The sequence below is a fragment of the Manis javanica genome, chromosome 6, assembly GCF_040802235.1.
Source record: "Manis javanica isolate MJ-LG chromosome 6, MJ_LKY, whole genome shotgun sequence".
NCBI classification, from domain to species: domain Eukaryota; kingdom Metazoa; phylum Chordata; class Mammalia; order Pholidota; family Manidae; genus Manis; species Manis javanica.
Window position 1 is genome coordinate 6,894,240 of NC_133161.1, and position 21,985 is coordinate 6,916,224.

The following is a 21,985-nucleotide window of genomic DNA, read 5'->3' on the forward strand; positions in this document are numbered from 1 at the left end:
ACCTACTTGGTGTACATTTAAATGCTTCATTGAGAACTGATTAAAAGGCCATGGCTTCCCAAAGGTAGCAGAAGCCTAGGAAGTGGAAGTGGTGATTTCAGACTGCAGCTCTGAATGTACACGGGGTGCGGTTAGAAAGCGTTGCACCACTAGACATATGGTGAATCCCTGTTATCTAGCTCATTGGCCTGGATCCATTTGTAACACCATCTGGTGTTAATCCCTCACTCCAAATAAGGCTCAGAATATAGTTTGGATATTACTTCACTCACCACATTTATCAGGCTATGTGTGGATTAGTTCAAAACATGAAGCCAATATCCATTAAGCCACTCTAGGAAACTATGGAGGGGTGGAGTGTATGGCCAGAGGTTAACAATGGATGCATTCATATTAACCTGTCTTAGGGGAGTGACTGTATCGCCATGGTTTTTGGAAAGATCATATTCCCAAGAGATGCAGACTTCAGTGCTTGGAACTTTACATGCAGAAGGTTGAAAACTGCTTGTAAGGAATTGAGTGGAACAAAACACAAAGAATCACTTTTAGGATAATTAAAACTATTTTGGATTTTTTATTTATCAATCTGGTTTCTAATATAATTTTAGTTAAATGAAAGACATTCACAAAGAATATTAGGCATACATACATAGTTTCCTTCTTTCATTCTAATTTACATGCTGTTGCTTTTAGAGTGTGAGCTTCTGTGTTATATCACAGGGATGGAATCCTAACCGATTTTACAGAAAAAATATTTAGCTCAGCTGTTCACAACTCAAAACTCTGCAGTCACCATGCTCACTGGAAAAATTAAAACCCAACAAAACAAAACTTAGAATCAGTAACACTTAGAACGGTTTCTTGGCCTGCTTGAGAGGAATCTCCATGTTTTCACAGCCATCTCAGAATCCAGAGTTGCTGTAAATAAACTGAGACTTGGAAGTGGTGTAGACCGTCTAAGTAGGCCTCTTCTTAAAGCATGTTTTCATCTGGAAAATCAACTTGTGAATGCATGTTGGATGTTGTTAATAGCTGTGTGCCCGGGTATCTTACCTTCTGCTGGTCTTTGCTCCAAGGGAGATAACCAGCCTTTTAACATGATTTCCCTATTTCACTGACAATGAGTTTTACCTACCCTTTATATCCAAAAAAAATACTGCTGTGAAAGAAATCTACTCTAAAGTTTCCAAGATTGTCAGGCAGGGTATGTGTAGTGTAGGCATGGAGCCACCAGGCTGTGTGAAAAAGTCACATTTGTGTTTCGTGTTGTCTTATTTATAAGCCAGTTGAGTCACACCAGGGTCTGGGTGAGCTGTAAGTCATACCCAGGCGGGAGTTTAGGGCTTAATGCACATGAAGTTCCGTTTCTCTTGTCTTTGGCTGCATTCCATCTCCCAGTGTTAACCGGCCAGCGCCCTGGCCATCTACCTGATTAATAACTTGGCAGGGGTACAGCAATGCCCCGTGAGCCTCCACCTTCCTGGACACGGCCTCATTGGTTCTTCCGATGTGACTTATAACCACAAGCCGGAGACTGAGTCTTCCAACAAGCTCCACTGACTTTGCCTTTATATTTGGGTTTCAAAATATTCTGCAGTCAAGAATCAATGGCACCTCACAACTGTCTTACGAAGTGTGTAAAACAGCTATCTTAAATACGGGGTGAAGAGGGACAGAGATTCAGAGACTGGACCAAGGTCATATAGGCAGTCCCTAGGAGAGGGCAAGGGTTAGGACTCTATTAGCCGATTCTTGGGTCCACTCTCAGTAAAACATTCTTTAAAAAATGACACCCATTAGTTTTTAGCCCGAATCAGCTAGACATGCTGTTTGTTTCTTATTTATTTTAGGATCAGATGGTTCTGTTGGGATCAGCAATTTAGGACCTATTTTTGGCTGGCTAACTGGAGTTCAATTTAATAACGACTGCCTTTCTTTTTGAAAGCTGCTTGACAGAATAGTGAAAGGGGAAAAAATAGTAAGAGGTTGAAATCAGGTGCTAATTGTTTGGAGGCATGAGATGGGAACAGACTATTAAAATGTTGACACCAGGAGAAAAAGGAGGGGGATAAAAAGAATAGGTGGAAGGTCAGAAAAGAGCAGACCTGTTACAGAGAGAAAAGCTGCTCTCTAGGTGACACTGACACTACATTTTCATGCCGGGTTGCCTGCTTTATCCTCGGGCGCTTTCTGTGGCTGTGTCTCTGCCCAGCTGGCGTCTGGTGACTGCTGTGCAGATGTTCAGAGACATTTGGGTCTACCCTTTGGCTTATGCCACTTCTTTTTCCTGTGTTTCTGAATTCCTGTTCCTGTTAGTGAAGGGTGCCTGTTTATCCAATGCAGGCAACAGGACATTTTTCAACAGAAGCTGCACTTGTTTCTAGCTCAATTAAACCTTCCGCGTAACCAGCTCTTTTCTGAGCACTTAGTGGAAAGTCACAAGGGTAAATGTAGCCTTAAATATTAGGAAGGGCTGGAGAAGAACTTAACAAAATGTAACCGCTTACCTCCTGAGCTTGCTTTCTTAAGCTCTAGGGGATGTTATTTTGAGAGCTTGGGATGGCACTGATTTTGCATCCATTCAAAGTTACCACTCCTAGCTTCCTACAACATAGCTGCTTACTTTATACACAGAGGATATTTCCTGTGCAAAGAACCCTTAACCAGCCACCAGCTTTTTCCGAAACTTTAAAACAGCCTCTTTTTTCTAAAAATTTTTCACTCTTGCTTTGTCTGTTCTTATGATTTAGAGAGACTATCATTCTTGCACTCGATTGATAATGTGTTGGGATGTAAGATGTCTGGGCTTTGCAGGACATGATCCACGAAGCAAGATTAGGCGCTGAGTGTGGGTCACACGGCCTTGGCTATCTAGGCAGAGTTGCCCTAAGCTCTCAAGAGAGGGAACTGGAAAAAAGAGGTGCTTCCTTCTCTTTACCTAAACAAATGATTTACCATTTAGACCATACTGAGTATGGCCTTCATGAACAAGACGTAGGGACTTTGGTGAAGACCACAATTTCCAAGGAGAAGCCAAGATTTCCAGCACTCATTTGGCACTTAGCTTAGTTATTTAATACCTTATCCACCTTTTGGTGTCTGGTCTGCTGGCCAGACTGTGACCCCTGCAGGGCAGAGACTGCCACACCTCTGTGTGTCTAATCTGATGGTGATGCGTGAGACCCGCTGATTCGTGCTGTCACTCCACTGTCCCAGATTTGAACATGAACATCTGGTGAGAGAATGCTGGGTTTGATTTTTCACCTTTTGTGGCAGGAAAGAGGAAAGAAGAGAGAGACATGAAAGGGTGAAAACAATTTAGCCTCAGGGGCTCTGTCTGATGGTTTTAATCCCCCAATCATTTTGGGGAAAAAAAAGGGAAGTTGCTGAGACAATGCATCAAGAATAAAGCATTGGAAATGTAAGTGATGATACATTTCCATCTGGCATTATTTGCTCAGTGCAAAAGTAGTACCTGTATAATAGGTTTTAGAAAGTCAGAAACATTTCTAAACATTATGTTTGAAGTTGGTGTTTTCAATTTGGCAATATGTGAAAGAACTTAATTGTAGTCATCTTGGTCACATCTTGGCCTTTGTTTTCAATGTCATTAGAAAATGTTAACATTGCTCTGATGTTTAGTCACATTAAATACTTTTCATATTAAATGTATTTTATGGAAGGACCAACACCTTAAAAGGTGTTCATGACGATGCCTGAGGTCACCTACTGTGAAAGGGGCATGAGGATTCCCTATGTCTGTTACCTTGACTCGAATGGGAATTAACTGGCCAGAGTCATCTTTGGAACGTGTCACGTACTGGTGTAATGTGCCATTGGTGACTCTAGATAATATTTCCATTGCCCAAGAAATTGAAATCCTTCAATAAGTTAGGCATACTGAGAATCTTGAAAAGTATGTATGTATAATCTCAACAAATGACAGTTCTCATTTTAATGAGTCAGGCTATCAGAAAAATAGCATTAATATTGCTACACCTCATCTTACCTTCTCCAGGAGGAGAGGGTAAAAAGTGATCATGTTTAATTTCTCAAAATGTTGGAGTCTAAAGAATATTTAAGTATAAGAGCCCAAACTATAGTGATCATATATGGTAGTCATTCTAGAAATAGCTTTTGTGCAGTTGAAAAAAAAAAATAAATGAATGAAATAAATTTTTGGATGCTGCAGCATTTGCTTGCCCCATTTGTTTACACAGAAAGTCTATTATTTTTAAATAAAATCAACGAGCTATTTGTTGGAAAAAGTTGGTTGAGGTTCCAGATTAAACTGAGGTGTGACTGACTAGACTAATTCTCTGAGAAGCAACATCAGTTACTGGACTTGTGATGGGCCTGGAGGTCAAGCGTATCTGTCACAGAAGCTCCTTGAGTCACGGTAGGGTGTCCATTTCGGGCACAGCGATACATGGAGCATGTGACTTAAAATATGGCAGTGTTTTCCATACGATTCCAGAGTAATAGCAATAATAATAGTGATTGTAACTTGACTTTGTTGTGTGTATCCATTCAGAGGACACTGTCTGCTAAGATTTTGTGGCAGAGGTTTAAAAGCTAGACCCAGTGAGCTGTTCACACACATGTAATGCAACCCAATATATTGTAGGTAAAGCAGAGGAAAAATCTTTTGTAACAGCTGGTCACCACCTTGTGGTAGCTCATAGTTACAGATATTGAATAGGTCTAAACTACACATATGAAACAGTATTATCTTGTAGAATCTCATGAAAAGTAAGCCGATAATCCCAATATGAAATGACCTACCCTGGTTCTTAATGCTTCTCTCCTTTGTGCTGATTACATTATTACACAAGAGCCAGACACCCTTCCACTGCTTCGGGTGGGGATGCTCAGACAACTGGCACAGGTCTCTTTGAAAACTGACAAATAATAGGCTCTCCTTGCCTCTTTCTTTCCTTTTCCAATTTACAGGACACCAAAAGAAATATTATGTGAACACGAACTAGTTACTACAATAGCTCATTAAAAGTTGACTATATGGAAAAGGAAGAGAATGCTAGAGGCATATGTGCATCAGCTTTTCTCAAGAAAAAATATCCACATTCTAAGGGCGCTTAAAAACGTAGAAAACTTGCCCTGTTACCATGGGTTTTTAGAACACCTCTAAACACACACAAAATAAGACAGATATTACCTACAAATTTCAACCATTGCTTAGACTCTAAAAGCATTTTTTGTATTATTTTGTTTTGATACAGAAGGGGAAACTCAGCTATAAAGAAATATTAAAAAGTATTTTTTTTGTGTGGCAATCAGTCTCAAGAGTTTTCTGTTGCTTGCCTCCCCCAACTTGTGCTGATATTTTAAGGATGTGCTCAAGAGTATGAAGTCGGGTGTTTTTGTCCCTTTCCCTCCTCCCTAACAGTCCCCCCTCCCTCTCCCAGATCCAAATAGCCACCCTTCAAATGAGCCATTCCTTTTTGCTTTCGTCAATGGTCTCTGTGAAGTTGGGGTCGTTGTTCATGATGGCAGCATCCGCACTCTCGGCTGATTCTGCCCCCTTTGCTTCGTTGGTGTGGTAGGTGCCCTTGTGACGGAACATGTACCGAATGAGGAAGACCAAGGTGCAGAGGATGGTGAAGATCACCACAGCGATGACCCCTGGTGGACACAGAGGCACCAGAGGTTAAACGAAGCTTACAAATCCCTCCCAGACTATTTTCCCTGCTCCTCCACGGCTCCTTCAATTGTCCCCTCTCTCAGGTAAAACACAAAACTCCAAAACAACAATGACAAAAACAGACAGAACTGAAGGGGGAATTAAACCAATTCACGGTTATTTGTGGAGATTCAACACCCCTCTCAGTAACTGATGGAACAATTAAACAGAATGTCAGTAAGAATTTAGAAACTTCAAAAACAATATTAACAAACTTGACCTAAGGAACTGATACCAAATCTATGTCTTTCTTAGAACAGAAGAGCAGAAAATACTACTCCACTAATTTTATGAGGCCAGCATTATCCTGATACTAAAACCAAATGCATTACAAGTGTAGAAAACTATGGAACTAAATTCCTCCTTAACAAAATTTAAGCAAATCAAACCCAGCAATATGTAAAAAAGAACATATTATGACAAAGTGATGCTAATTTAGGAATGCAAGATAGGTTTAATGTTAAAAAATAAAATTTTTTTATGACATTGTAATTTATGGCATCAAGCAGATAAAGGAGAAAAAAATATGACAAACTTCAACACCCATTCATCATAAAGCCTCTCAGGGAACTCAGTAGAAGGAAACTTTCTCAGTCTGATAAAGGACATCTATGAGTTTATCCTACTTAACAGTGAAAGATTGAACACATTCCCCCTAAAATATGGAACAATACAATAATGTCAGCTCAACATATATATTCATATTTATACAGGAAGTCCCAGCCAGTGCAATAAAACAAGAAAAAGAAATAAAAGGAGTACAGATTGGGAAGAAGTAAAAATTCTTGTTATTCTCATGACATGATTATAGAAAATTGTAAGGAATATAAAAAAAAGTTGTTAGAACTAACAGTAAATATAGCAAGGTCGCAGGATATGAAGTCAATATATAAAACTCAATTATATTTTTAAATACTAGCAAGAAACACTTGAAAAATGAAAATAATAAAATACCATTTATATTAGAACAACTTGAACACAGTTGCTCAAGACTGCACTGAAAATCATAAAACCTTACTAAGTAAAATTAAAGAAGACCTAAATGAGTGGATAGATAGACTGTGTAAAGACTGAAGTACTCAATAATGTTAAGATGTTCGTTTATAGATCTAATGCAACCCCAAGGAAAATCACAGAAACTTTTTTTGGTAGAAATTTATAAGCTGATTCTACATTTTATATGGCAATGCAAAGAACTCAGAATAGCCAAAATAATTTGAAAAACAAAAAAGAAATAATTGGAAAAATTATATTGCTTATTTCAAGACTTGCTATAAAGATACAAAAATAAAGCACTCATGGTTTGGCTAAGGAAAGAATAGAGTTCAGAAAATAGACATACACATATATGATCTATTGATTTTTGACAAAAGTGTCAAGGAAATTAAATAGGGAAAAATATAGTCTTCAACAAGTGGTCTTAGAATAACTAGATATTTATTTGGAAAATAATGACTTTGACCTTTATCTCATACTATATATGAACATCAACTCAAAGTGATAGTAATAAAAACGAAAGCTATAAAACTTCTGGAAGAAAACAGGAGAAAAATCTTCACAACCTTGGAGTAGACAGATTTTTTTAGATAGGATTTTTAAAAAAATTACACACTATAAAAATATTTGAAAAATTGGACTTTTTATTAAAATTAAAATCTCCTGCTTTTCAAAGCAGGCCACTAAGAAAATGAAAAGGCAAGTCACAAACTGGGAGAAAATATTCACAATACATGTGTTTGACAAAGACTTTTATCTAGAATATAAAAAGAACTCTTACAACTCAACAGCAAGAAATCAAACAATCCAGTTAAAAGATAGGGAAAGATTTTAAAATAGACACTTCACAGAAGATTTACAAATGGTAATAAGCACACGAAAGGATGCTCAATTTCACTAGTCATCAGATAACTGTACATTAAAACCACTATGAGGTATCACTATTCATCCACTAGAGTGGCTAAAATCAAGAAGATTGACAATACCAAGTGCTGATGAGATTGTGGAGCCACTTGACCTCTCTGATATTGAATATGGGAATGTAAAACAGAAAACTGTACGGCAATTTCTTATACAGTTAAATATTCACTTTCTAGACCTCCCAGTAATTTCATTCCTAAGAATTACCAAAGAGAAATAAAAACTTTTGTTCACCTAGGACTTGGACAGGAAGATTCCTAGCAGCATTATTTGAAATAGCCCAAATCTGGAAACAAACCAAATGTCTATCAACAGGGGAGGAGATAAAAACAAATTACAGTACACTCACACAATGCAACACAACCTGGCGATGAAAATAAACAGACTATTGATACATGCAACAATGTGGATAGATCTCAGAAACAATGTGGGAGAAGTAAGGCACAAGAGATTACATGTTGCATGATTCCACTTACATGAAAACTCTGAAAAAAGCAAAAGCAATCTATGAGAGAAAAGCAAATCAGAGGCTGCCCTGATTGGAGTGGGGTTGGGGGAAGGGTGGACTACAAAGAGGCACCAAGAGCTTTTTGTGGATAGAAATGTTCTATATGGAAATATTCTATATCTTGATGGCGGTGGTGGTTATGTTTGTCTAAAATCTTTGCTCTGTTAACACTTAAATAAGCACACATTACACTTCAATAAACCTGATCTTAAAAGCAAGAAACAAGAGCATAGGGATCTTGATGCGATTACTCCAGACCTTTGGACAAATGTGATTTAAGCAGCATTCTGGATGTATTTTAATTTTATAGTCATACACATTTCTTATAGGTGTCTACATTCTTCAGGCAGAAAAGAAACTTGGTGGGCTAAGACAATTTATTTAACTATTTAGCCGAGTTTAAGATGCTTCATATGTTTATAATAGTCACTATACTCAGAGAGGCAGGAAACAGCTTTGTGAATTAGACATTAGAAGCAGGGAGAGAAGGCAACGGGCAGATGGATCCCTCCTCATCTCCCACGAGGGGCTGCACCGGGGGGTCAGACGGTCGTGCAGCAGTCCGCCGTGAGCAGACAAGACTGCAGTGTTTCAGGTATTCTGGCTTATTCATTTTCTGATCATTTTTATTAAGGTAACTGAAACCAGACTGGCACAGTCTTTCCCATTTTGGTAGTAAGTGATCCTGGACCATTTGGGATGTGGGAGATGAGAGTGGAAAAGAGAGAGGGGATGAAGAATTGTTCAGAAGGATTAAAGGCTATTGCCACGATTGCGGGTTCCGATTCAGGCTGGTCACCACTACCATCTCTTTCACATGTCAGCACTGACAAGTAGCCAGGTTACATTTACCCGTCTCTCCACATCTGTAATGTCACAATTTTAAGACATATTGAAATAGCGAAAGGAATAATGTAAAAATCCAGACAAACTCTTTTTTCCCCAGATTACGATTTAACTGCAAATTACTTTCCACAGGTGAGTCGCCACAGGAAAGCCTGTTCGATGCACCACCTACCTCCGATGATAGCTGAGTTTCTGTTGACTCCATTTCTTATAGCTTGGCCTTGTCCTGGGTTATATGGAAAATCAGCACTGGCTGTAGAGAAAGAAATCACAAGTGAAGTAGAGGCATCAAGTATACCATTGATCCCAAATCATTTGATACTTATTTCTTCCTGCAACTCTTCAACACTTCCTGTTTTCCCAAATGATATCCACATGTTGGATGGACCCATCTTGGTGCTGTTCCCACAGGAAGCAGTGGCCTGCGCGCCTGCTCCTGGGCTCTCCCTTGCCCAGGGCCCGGAGAGCACCAGGCCTCCCTTGGAGGAGCACTGGAGAACCTTACAGCCCGGAGGCTCCCTTCTGCAATTCCGCTCGCTGCCAGACAGTCTTCCGTATGAGGGCACTTCCTCTTACGATTGGCTGAAATCTGCCCCCTGTCCACTTATACCCCATTCACAGCTGGTGGCATTAGATGTATCTGCAGATGATCTTTCCATAGCTTTACAGCATTCATTTAAAAAGTACCGTTTCTTTAAATTAGTATCTTACCTGGTTCTTAAAAGACACGGTACGCTTAAGGAATTTGTAAAGGGGTAATATTTCATAAGTTGAGAAGAGTATTAACTGCCTAATAAATTTCCTATTTCTTTCCCTATTATAAAAAGTAAGGTTCAGTTGTATTAATTTTAGATGTTTCTCTAATATAAAATAAATTTCAAGCACATGAAAGGCAAATAGATCCTCAAGTCTTTTTCCAGGTGAGCAGAGTATCTGTTATCCTCTAAATAAGCTAATTCTACTTCAAACACGACTTCACATTTCTTGGGATTCTGTTTGAGAAATTAAGGTTTAAAGTAAATCTTCCAAAAGAAGCAGCTTCTCCTACAGCAGATTACTTTAGAACCATGGCTGTTAGACGGCACCAATTAAATATAAAATAATCTAGGTGTAGTTATTTGGCATAACTAAATAGGTACACACTGCAGGCATTGTGTTATGATCAGGGAGACCGTGATAACAAACAGATGGAACCATTTTTCTTCCTTTCCCTAGGAAATATGGCAACCAAAAAGGGAGATTCCCGATCATACCAGCGCTTGCTACTTAAACCTTTCCCCCTTAGACTTGATGTTCTGACTAAGGACCAGGAAAATTATTCTTTCCTAGGTGTCCTGTATTCCAAGTTAGTTCAACCATTAGCGCCTTCAAACCTGTTGATTTGATTAAAACCACAGGACCAAAGAAAAGTACAATGAAACAGAATTTAACCCTGAGTTGTCCAGACTCTTGGTTTTCTCTGTATCTTTAACTGGTGGATGTGAAAGAGACCCTTTCACATGTGTGATTTGCTTGATTTAACTGGTCCAATCCTGAATCTAGTAAGCCAGGAAATGGGTAGAGCCTCTGGGAAGTAAAGTGCAGTCAGCTACTCCCCCTTAGCTACTTTCCCATGGCCCTTCAGGATTTTGTTTTGGGCAGACTGAGTTTGAGCAGCATGTAGAACACCCAGGTGGAGATATCCCCTTGACAACTGGGTGATGGGTGAGGGGGTGATCTTTCTTGTCTCCTTTTCACAAGCACAGAAATCTGATCTCCTTTAAATAATAGGAACCTTCAAAATATATTAAGTATAGAGACAAAAAGTTACAGTGGTAGTTTTGTCATTATTTTATTGTGTGATGTTTATGATACTATGAAACTGTATTTCTGCTTCAGGTAATGTAGAGGGTAGAACATAGTTTTGTTCTGCTCCAAAGCCTACCTCATGACTTTGCATCCTTGGCCACAAACCTGCAGAAAATACAGATGCTTAAGAGAACTGACATGCCCTCTGCCTGGTTCTCCTCAAGTAGAAGGTATGGATGGAACCTGATAGAAGGTATGGATGGGACCTGATAGAAGGTATGGATGGGACCTGATAGAAGGTATGGATGGAACCTGATAGAAGGTATGGATGGAACCTGATAGAAGGTATGGATGGGACCTGATAGAAGGTATGGATGGAACCTGATAGAAGGTATGGATGGAACCTGATAGAAGGTATGGATGGAACCTGATAGAAGGTATGGATGGGACCTGATAGAAGGTATGGATGGGACCTGATAGAAGGTATGGATGGAACCTGATAGAAGGTATGGATGGAACCTGATAGAAGGTATGGATGGGACCTGATAGAAGGTATGGATGGAACCTGATAGAAGGTATGGATGGAACCTGATAGAAGGTATGGATGGAACCTGATAGAAGGTATGGATGGGACCTGATAGAAGGTATGGATGGGACCTGAGATGGCCCAGGAGAATGACAAGAGCCAGAAAAGGACAGGTAAAAACACCCCAGGATTGCCTTTGTTAGAAAACCTGAGCTCCTTGGCAGGAGGAGAAAAGCTTCTCATGAGCCAAATTTCTCTGCTGCCTCTTCCCTCATGGGGCCACTTTCCCAGCTCAGTGTTCCAGGCACATGGATCCTGAGGCTTCAGGTCGCGGTGTCTTTGCTCATCCACGTGGTCCTCTCTGCCTGGACATCTGTTTTGCTTTTCTCTCCCTGTCCACCCATTCTTACCTCTTGCCTGAAACTATGCACAGCCACCTCTTTGCACTGGCTATAATCTTAATTCTTATCACTCCTTATGTGGACATCATCCTTTTTTTTTTTTTTCTGAGAGGGCATCTCTCATATTTATTGATCAAATGGTTGTTAACAACAATAAAATTCTGTATAGGGGACTCAGTGCACAGTCATTAATCAACCCCAAGCCTATATCTCAACAGTCTCCAATCTTCTGAAGCATAACAAGTTCTTACATGGTGAACAAGGTCTTACATAGTGAATAAGTTCTTACATGGTGAACAGTGCAAGGGCAGTCATATCACAGAAACTTTTGGTTTTGATCAGGCATCATGAACTATAAACAATCAAGTCAGATATGACTATTCATTTGATTTTTATACTTGATTTATATGTGAATCCCACATTTCTCCCATATTATTATTGTTATTATTATTATTATTATTATTTTTTAATAAAATGCTGTAGATGCAAGATAAAGGTAGAAAATATAATTTAGTGCTGTAAGAGGGCAAATGTAGATGATCAGGTCTGTGCCTATAGACTAAGTATTAATCCAAGCTAGACAAGGGCAGCAAAACATCCACGGATGGACATTATCCTTTTAAAGGCAGGAGCCAATCTTCATCATGTTTCCGTCTCAATGCCACACAGTACAGACAAGTAGCAGAGCCAGCTGGGTGTTCATTGACTGGTGTAATTAAAATCAGCCTATTAAGAGGTGTGTAAATGTTTGTGTAGCCTCTTCTAATAATAAAGCCTCCTATGCAGGTATAATTTTGAAAGCCTGCTGCCTAAATTCAACTCAACCCTTAAAGCCATGCAGCATTCTTAATTCTTCCCAACAATGGAAATGAACCTACTGAATACAGAAAAGCTACTAATGATTCCCATGTCCACTAGTTTTGGGTTATTATCAGGAAACTACCAGAGGGAAAACCCTCAGGTCCAACAAAAGTCCTTCTGAAATTCAAGGGCAGGGTTCTGTTGTTCACAGGAGCACCCCTATTTTCACAGCTTCACCTCTAAGTTAAGCCTGGTTGCCCTAATGCACGTCAGCGCTTCCTCCCTGGAGGCAAATCCATTTTATTCTGGCGAGCAGAGCGACTGCTATTCTTAGGGACATATTTACAGTGACTTCACTGTACTGTCCTTTCCCCTGGGTGCCAACATCCTCCTGGAAATGCACGTAGAGAAACATGGAGACCAAGACACACGCCTGAGACCAGACCACAAACCTCACCCACGACCTGCGCTCTCTTCCTCTGCTAACTTCACGCCCCCCGCCCTCCCCTCCCCCCCCTCCCCCAGTTTGCTGGGAGAGCTGAGCAATATTAGTGATGCCAGAGTATAAAGGAATGCTGTGTTTTGGGAAATGCTGTGAATAGGTCTAAAATAGATTTCAGCTACAACAGTCTCAATACCAGACTTATATCAAACAGGCAAGACCACATCAATGCCCTTTTCTTCCGAGTGCCGGGATGATACCACATGATGACAGCCACCACAGGGGGTGCTCTTCCAGCGCCGGTTTAGGGTCTCACAAAAGCGTGTGGATTTCGGCTTATTCCCCATGCACATGCCCTTCCAATCTGCCTGATCATCCCCTTTATACGGATAGACCGTGTTTCCTTTGCATCACCCGGTGGGAGGCCCGCCCTGCCTCTCTGCCGCCCCCCACCAGCGTGGGCTGGGCAGGGATCCATGGTGGGAGATTCTCCTCCCGCAAACATGCTTCTTAACCAGCCTGGCTGCGGCTTCAGGGCCCACATACGCCCCACTGCCCTTCCCACCCTCAGGGAAGCCAAACCCAGCAGAGGCCGTGGGGTATTCAGACGTGGGTCACTGTCATGCGCTGACCCTGGGGCGGGGTTCCCTCCCTCTTTGACTTGTCGGGAATGCAAGAAGCCACCCAGGGGCTCAGCCTCGGTGCACTTTGCCTTTCCCCTTGAAAAGAAAAAGGAATCAGCAGCAAACACACTTTGTCAGTGCGGGCCCGGAGGAAGCAGACGCCCACAATCATCACACAGATACAGTGAGATAAACGGTCAGCTGTTTGACCTGGGCGAGTAAAAATACATTCTCCTTCCCCGAAGAGAAGAGCAAATATGAATATTTTACTCCGTTTCTGAAGGTGTTTGCCCTTCTCCTTGCTACATCCTTGCAGGGATTTATCAGGAAAGCAGATGAGTCCATCAGCACGTCTTACTCTGTGTGCTGGGCAGGAGCTGGGCAGCTGGGACAACCCGGACTCTTGGTCGCCAGTGACAAGCTCTGAGCCCACCTGCCACGAGGCGATGGACATTACACACCAACGGACCCTGCTCGCCACGCAGGTTCTTCATATGTGACATGTAGGAAAGCCCTAAATTCTAGGATTTGGGGCATCATTTAGACTATACTTCCCTTGCATATAAAATTAGGACCCGGAAGAGCAAGCAGTTCGTGGTAGTGGAATTAACCTAGAAGTGTTTTCCTTCCTCTGTGGAGAACAAAAAGTAAATTCACACCAAAGTCAGATTTCAGGTATAAGCTACTCAGGAAATAATAATAATAGCACTTCCTACAAAGTCAGGCAGTTTTAAGCCCTTTTCATGTATTATCTCTCTTAATCCTCATGCAACTCTGAGAGGATGGCACATTCCCCCCGTTCTGGAAGGCTACAAACTTGTCTGAGGTCCCGTGACCAGTAAATGGTGGAGCCGAACCGGAACCCAGGACACCGGTTCCAGAAACCACTTGCAGAACAACAAGCCGAACTGTTTCTGACTGTTTCTGAGGAGGAGGCATCTGTCCTGTCCAGTCATCAGTATTAGCTCAACGGTCTTCTCTGCAGTTGGTGGGCTGTCTGGGGAGGCCAATAATATCTAAAGGCTCTGACTGCACTTCTCTGACTTCAAAAGCTGAACATGAGAGACATTTTGTCTGACAAAGGATAATCCCACATGACGACATCACCAACTGGACAAGGTGGTAAATTAAGAGCTTTGGATGGACATCGTTGAAGAACAGAGACCCAGTGTTCCCTTGGTGCCAGATAAGAATCTCTCATGGGCCCAAACAGCACAGAGAGAAGAGCTACCACTTTATAGAAACACTTCTGGCATCATGAATAGTGCTAACGGTTCTTTACACATTGTTGAAAACACAATTTTTGATTGCATTTACAGAATGTGAAAAATTAATAGAGGTTTCAAGGCAAGTGCTTAAGTACAATAAACGGGTTTAAAAGACAGTTGCAAGAAAAATATTAAAAAGAGATCTGATCGGAATTCTTTAGCCTCAAATTTTTGGCCTGTCCCATTGAGCAGACAGGGAGTAGATGGAGTAGTAAAGCCGTTTTTTGTTACAAAAGATAAATGAGTAGCTGTGGTTCTTATTTACTAAGTTTTAAGATATGTGAAATTGTAGCCTTTTAGGCTCAAAAAACCAATTACAAGTAAAACACACATTTAAATGCATATAAAAATAAATTATCTATCATAACCCCACCCCCCACCCCCCAAAAAAGAAAGGCATTAAAAGCATCAGGTTGTCATATATCAGGGACAAAAAAATTACATAGTAACTGACATCTCCTAGAGACAATATTGCCATGGAAACCACTTGAGCTTCAGCATCTAAAGTGATAATTTGAGATACTTTAACAAAACTGCTATTAATTATAACTTAATTTAAATTGCAACATGACTTTGGCAGTGGTCTGGGCTAGATGATGTATATATGCCTCTCTCTCTTCTTGCCTGCTTCTTTGTTTCATTTCACTTTATTCTCTCTCTTCAAATCAGAGACCTATGGCACAAAATTATTTTTTTTCCAAAGAATTTGTTTTAGCTATTCATTATTGACTGACAGCTTAGGAACATATGAAAACAAAGGGTTATCGACTAAAATGATGAAGATTTAAGGGGACACTGCTTTCAGAGTTTATGGCTGATCACAGTTTCAGGAGGGAGAAATTTCTCAAGGCTAGCACGTTTGTATCCAGGCAGACAATGTGTTGCACTTACACAAGCTTCATGGTCATGCCCTTACCCTTTCACCTCAGTTTCTACAGAAAGGTAGCCAGCCAGGATTTCGATTTCAAAGGGGGAAGAGGTTATGAATTTCTGGCTTCTGATTTGAGAACTTAAACAAAGCCTTATGTTTCCAGCTTTTTAAAGGAGAGAGCAAGGGGCGGCTGCCTGCAAGATGCCGGAGTGTCTGAGATCCAGGGACCAAAAGAGGTTAAGTAGGTGAAAAGAAACAGAGTAACAGCACCTGTCATCATCTGCCCTATGTCTTGATTGTTATAAAAAAGCTAACTTTTATGCAAAAGGACTGAATGAACAATTGATTTTATTAGAGTCCCTCTTTCGGTTTCTTTTTTAAAAGCCAACTTGTGAATTGTCTCAATTGCCTTTCAGGAAAAAGATTAACTGATACTCCCAGCCTAGGCTGACACTGCATTCTTTTGCCCGATCAACTATAAATAGGTATTTGAACTGGAAATAGCTCATTATTAACAGAAACTCAGACTTTGTAGTCCATAAAATAAATACTAAGATGGGATACATGGTGGCCACTGTTACGTCAGAGAAAGACTTCTTGCTGTTTCTCAGGCGGGCAAATTGCTGCTTCTTTTACGTTAGTGATGCTTGTGTAGGAGTCACCGGTCAAAGCTACTGCTGGGCCATGTCACAGGCACTTGCGGATGGGACTGTGACAGCTGGCTTTCACAGGGTTAGTCCTCAGCGTCTCCCTACAGCTGGGGAGGCACCAGGGCCTCGTGGTTTGGGTCAGAGTCATCGAGCTGCTAGGTGCCAGGGGCACTAGTCTGAACCCTTTGAACTCATTCAGGACTTGTTACATTCATCATATGGTAGTTCTCAAGGCAAGTCTTGAAAGCCTGGATCAGGGAGCCCCAGAGCTGGGGGCCCCGCTGCGTGACATTTTCCTCTTTGCTAGAGCGTCATACGCCTGTTTGTTGACGTGGGCAGTCGTTCCCGTCCTCACTGACGCTGGGCATATGTAGATACATGTTGACATTATCAGGAACATGGGAGTGAAGAAATCCCAAATCTGGGGGGCTGTAGATTTGGGAAGTACCTTTTAAGCCCCTTCCCAAGGCAATGCATGGTTTCCAGAGGGCACTCAGCAGCAGCAGGCTTCCCCCTTCAGGGGGTGTCCCCTGGCACTTGAGCAGGGCCCTGGAGGTCAGGGTGAGAGGGTCCCTGCCCTGGGCAGCTGCTGGGTTCTCCTGGCTTTCTCTTCCTCTTCATGCCTCACTCAGATGTGCTTTTAGGCAGAAGCAAAGAATGACTCCTGAATGCTTCGGTGCATTTGGCTTTGAAACATTAAGGTGCCTACAAACTACCTAGGATCTTGTTAAATGCAGATTTGGCTTGACTTGACCCAGGGTGAGGCCTGGGAGTCTACATGTCTAACAAGCTGGCAGGGTGCTCACACTGGGAGTCTACACATCTAACAGGCTGGCAGGGTGCTCACACTGGGAGTCTACACGTCTAACAGGCTGGCAGGGTGCTCACACTGGGAGTCTACACGTCTAACAGGCTGGCAGGGTGCTCACACTGGGAGTCTACATGTCTAACAGGCTGGCAGGGTGCTCACACTGGGAGTCTACATGTCTAACAGGCGGGCAGGGTGCTCACACTGGGAGTCTACACGTCTAACAGGCTGGCAGGGTGCTCACACTGGGAGTCTACATGTCTAACAGGCTGGCAGGGTGCTCACACTGGGAGTCTACACGTCTAACAGGCGGGCAGGGTGCTCACACTGGGAGTCTACACATCTAACAGGCTGGCAGGGTGCTCACACTAGGAGTCTACACGTCTAACAGGCTGGCAGGGTGCTCACACTGGGAGTCTACACGTCTAACAGGCTGGCAGGGTGCTCACACTGGGAGTCTACACATCTAACAGGCTGGCAGGGTGCTCACACTGGGAGTCTACACATCTAACAGGCTGGCAGGGTGCTCACACTGGGAGTCTACACGTCTAACAGGCTGGCAGGGTGCTCACACTGGGAGTCTACATGTCTAACAGGCGGGCAGGGTGCTCACACTGGGAGTCTACACGTCTAACAGGCTGGCAGGGTGCTCACACTGGGAGTCTACATGTCTAACAGGCGGGCAGGGTGCTCACACTGGGAGTCTACATGTCTAACAGGCGGGCAGGGTGCTCACACTGGGAGTCTACACATCTAACAGGCTGGCAGGGTGCTCACACTAGGAGTCTACACATCTAACAGGCTGCAGCGCACCTGGAGCCTCTGAGCTTTAGCCGAGACCCCTGGTGGCTCGTATCTCCAACTGTTCTTGGCACCTGCATGTTTTAATTTAATGTGGTGCCTGAGAGGGAAGTGAAATAATTCCTTCTGAGAACCTTGTCTCTCTCTTTTTTTTTTCTCGCTGAATCATTTGTGTCTTTCAACTATCTGCGTGACACAGTGCCCCGCGGTTCCATTTCAGTTTGCCCTGTTTGAGTGTTGGGAAAGGTGCGACAGGAACTCTGCTTTAATTTCTGAGTACAATTCTTTATTATTTGGCACGTAGACAGGAGACTATATTACTAATCAATAATAAGAGCCGTCTAAGAAAAAAGAGCCAAGGAGTTTAATAAATGGGTATCTTTGTCATGTCCTTGGAGACCTTCCCTGGTTAAAAAAAAATACAAGTTGATTTTTGAAAGCAAGAGTAATGGGGAGGAAAAATATTGTGATGTTGGCACCTAGGTTCTTGACGTAATAGATGCATTCAAAGGCATATGTGAGAGAAAACAGTTGCAGTTTTAAAATATTGGGTTGTTGATTTTTCTGAAGTTGATTGATTTGGTTCTTGAAAGAATTCTCATCTCCTCACTGTTGGTTCTTGCACGGGCAGAGGTGGTGTAGTGGTAGAAGGTGGTCAGCTCAGGTGCAAGTCCCGAGGCCATAGAGGAAGACAGTGTGTCAAAAATCCCAAAGCACCAGAGTGAGTGACTGTGAACTAATGAAATGCTGAGTCATAGTTACAGACTTACCAACCCTGGGAACCTGTCATACGGGGGTCTGGGCTGACACGATTTGTGGTTTCCTTATTGGCAAAGCCGATTAGCAAGAATTGATCATGGAAATAGCCTCAGTTTCTAAGGAGAGGATAGTTGAGAAAATAATGGCAATAATTAGGGGAAGCAATCATAGTGAAGAAACCAAAAATGCATGTTTTAAAGATACTCCCTGAGATATTTCACCTTTTCTCCTAGATGGTGGTCAAGAATCTGCACCATTCAGAACACAAACATCTTCAGGAGACTCTGAAACTATTGTTTTCAGACTAATACTCAGTAACACCTCCACCAGGCATTATGCAAGTGTCAATAGCAGATTTGGATTTCCAGAATTTATGGCTTGGGAGCTCAGTGAAAGTAACTCATCACCAAAGATCTAGTCCAGAGATGAATTTCATCATTTGTGAGAATATTTAGGCACATTTAATCATTTGAGGAATCAGGCAAAGATGAATGGTATCCTTTTACTTTCCATCTGTGGAAAATTCTAGTAATTTCAAAGGCTGTAATGACTGTGGATGGCTCTTCTAAAACCACTGGCTATTATTGATTTGCTTCTGTCATCATCATGTGTCTTTTTTGAGGCAATATAGTGAATAATAAAATGCATTTTAAAAAACATTTAATCTGCTCTAACCACTGTATTTCAACTTGCAGAAAACTCTGTCTTTAGTTTTAGATGATGAACATGGTCTTGTTCTTTGTGGACTAGCCCTGTCAATATTTACACCGTTTGAGCTTTGTAGGATGTCTGTGCTGTAACTGCTATTTCATTAAAATGTAAAATTGACCCTTTTTATTCCTAAGTGCTCAGAAACCAGAATGTCCATGAGGAGGGTTTCTGCCAACACGGTGGCATGCACCCAGATCACAGCCTGCTGACTGGGTTCTGCCTCCACTGTGTGGTCTGTTAGAAGGGGGTTGTGAGCAAACCCAAAGTGCTTTTAAAAATTAATTCTGCCCTTTTTAAGTCTTTTACCAATGCCCCGTTAGGCTCTTGCTTTTGAAATACTCTTTTCAGCTGCATTAGCACAAGCGGAAGTTTATAATTCCCATCCCTAGACAACGTCTTTTCTTCCAAGAAGGCTGACCTTAGAAAACTGAATGTACAAGTCTCATGCTAGATATTTCCATTGTCTGTTGAACCATTCTCTTCCTGAATTAACCTCAGATCTCAAACGCCTCTGCTTGTTGGCAGGTGGACTGGCTAATGGTCATCAAAGAGAACCTTGTGAAACAAATTCTCCTGACTTATTAAAGCTCCGTGTTTCCTCACAAAGAGATTCCTCCTCAGGCTGGTTCACATCATTATCAAGACGTGATGAACTTCCAGCACAAGACATCTCCACCATAGCTCTTCAGAGTCATGTCAACAGAGTGTGAAAAACTATTTAATTGGCTCCAGCAGTCTTGGGGAAGATTTATTCCATATCAAAAGAGAGAAAGTGGAAAGAAAAAGGAAGATGTATTTAGTAGGAGGAATTACACTCTAGGAATGCAAATTACTTATTTCAGACTCCTGCATTATATATATGGGACGACAGAAGATAGGAAAACAGTTCTGAATAAAGAACTGGAATTCTTCTAGGTTTAAATTCAAAATTTTCATTGGGAGGAAGGGAAAGTGGAAAAAGCACAGGAGTTGCAGTGCATGTACCTGAATTTTAGACCTTATAATGTACCTAGTCTGTGTGTTTCCAGCAAGGTGCTGTCAACACTGGGGCTGCTGGTTCATGGTTCTGGCTGCACATTAGGGGTCTCTCAGGATGGGGAGCAGACATCAGGAGGTCTAAAAAGCTCCCCAGGTAATGCTAATGTGCAGCCAGCATGGAGCTAGCCATTTATGAGATGTTTACTAAGGGAGTGAATGCATTGATTTTCTGAGTCACATTTTTCTTATCTTTACAATGTGACTAAGACTGACCACTCATATCACATAGGGCCACTGTTGGATAAGACAAAATCAGACACTGAAAGCATTCCAGCAATTAAACTAATTTACAAATTCAAGCTATCATTATTTTGGTCTTTATTCTTTCCAGTTTTCCAAAAGTTAAAATTCCCAAGTAATTTCTTGAAAACCACCTTAGTTTTTTCTAAGGGGGAAATTTCAGAGCAATTTATCTTGTTCCTTATGTTTAAAATAACTGCACTCCCCATTCAGATGGATTTTTACGGACATTTATATTTTGACATAAAATTGATTTTGCTTTTTTTTCCCAAAGCCCTCCAGGTTTGCTTCCAGGCAGCAACTCAACAGCAGAATTAAGAATCTGCCCGGTCTTCAGACATTTCTGAATAGTCTGTGCGGTGTCGGGAATCAACCTAAGATCTCAAATGAGTGAAACAGTTTTATCGCCTATTTGTTATTGGTATTTACACGGTGACTTTTCTCTGGAGAGAGATGGCAGTAGGTCAAAAACTTCAGCCAGGTAACGTATGTGCAACTTCAGAACCACAGGGACAAAAGCCCCAGTTGGTCAGCAGAGGTGACCTGGCATTTCCAGGTGGTGACAGGCCGGGATTCCCTTGGGAGGTTTCCCTCCCAGGGCTGCTGGCAAGTCTTTCTGAAGGACAAGTCCGTGAAGAAAGGCAAGCCATGTTAATGTGGAAGATGTGCTCTGGTGAATGGCCCCAGCTGACGCAAAAGGATATTAAAACGTGCAGTGCAGCAGCGGGAGCTGGTGCTGGCAGACATGGGGGCAGCAGTGAGCAGAAAGCGACCTCATTTTCGTGGGCTTCCAATGACAAGAATGAGGCTGAAATGAGTACTGCAACTTGAGGGACTCAGTGGCTCTGTTACCATGGCAACGTGTCTGCCCACGTCCCCTGTGGTCCCCTGTGGTCCCCTGCACTCCCTGGCCCCAGGGATGCAGCCCAGGCTGGGATACCGCCAGGCACAGACCTTGGGAGACATGCAGCTCAGGGTTCACCCCAGGTGGGGCAGAGAGCATGGGCGGAGGGCACAGACAGGGGACGGGACAGAATCTTAGCCTCCTTAGAATTCGAAACCTTTTGTAAGTGGCAAAGGGAAGGAAAGAAAGAAAGATAGAGCAAATTTGGGACTGAAAGAGAAGCCCACCCAAGGGAAGAAACAAGGACCTTAGAAGTTGTTCCAAAGCTGGACGTTTGTGCTGGTCTTGATTTTTTCACAGTGGAGTTTCAGAGAGTTAAACAATCTTAGTTGGGAAAGAATAGCAGGGATGTGTGAAGGCAGCCCCCTGACATGTTTGGGTG

The 21,985-nt window shown here is 42.1% G+C and overlaps 1 protein-coding gene across 1 annotated transcript in view; it reads right to left on the bottom strand.

The window, feature by feature from the left end:
- Positions 1–543: 543 nt before the first annotated feature.
- CNTNAP2 (contactin associated protein 2) overlaps positions 544–21,985 on the bottom strand; it is a 1,951,112-nt gene continuing 1,929,670 nt past the window's right edge. Inside the window, exons 23-24 of the mRNA XM_073239854.1 lie at positions 9,145–9,225; positions 544–5,643 (exon numbers count right to left, since the gene is read on the bottom strand). Of these exons, the coding sequence (XP_073095955.1) occupies positions 5,444–5,643; positions 9,145–9,225 (281 nt within the window). The 3' untranslated portion in view covers positions 544–5,443. The remainder of the gene's footprint in view (positions 5,644–9,144; positions 9,226–21,985) is intronic.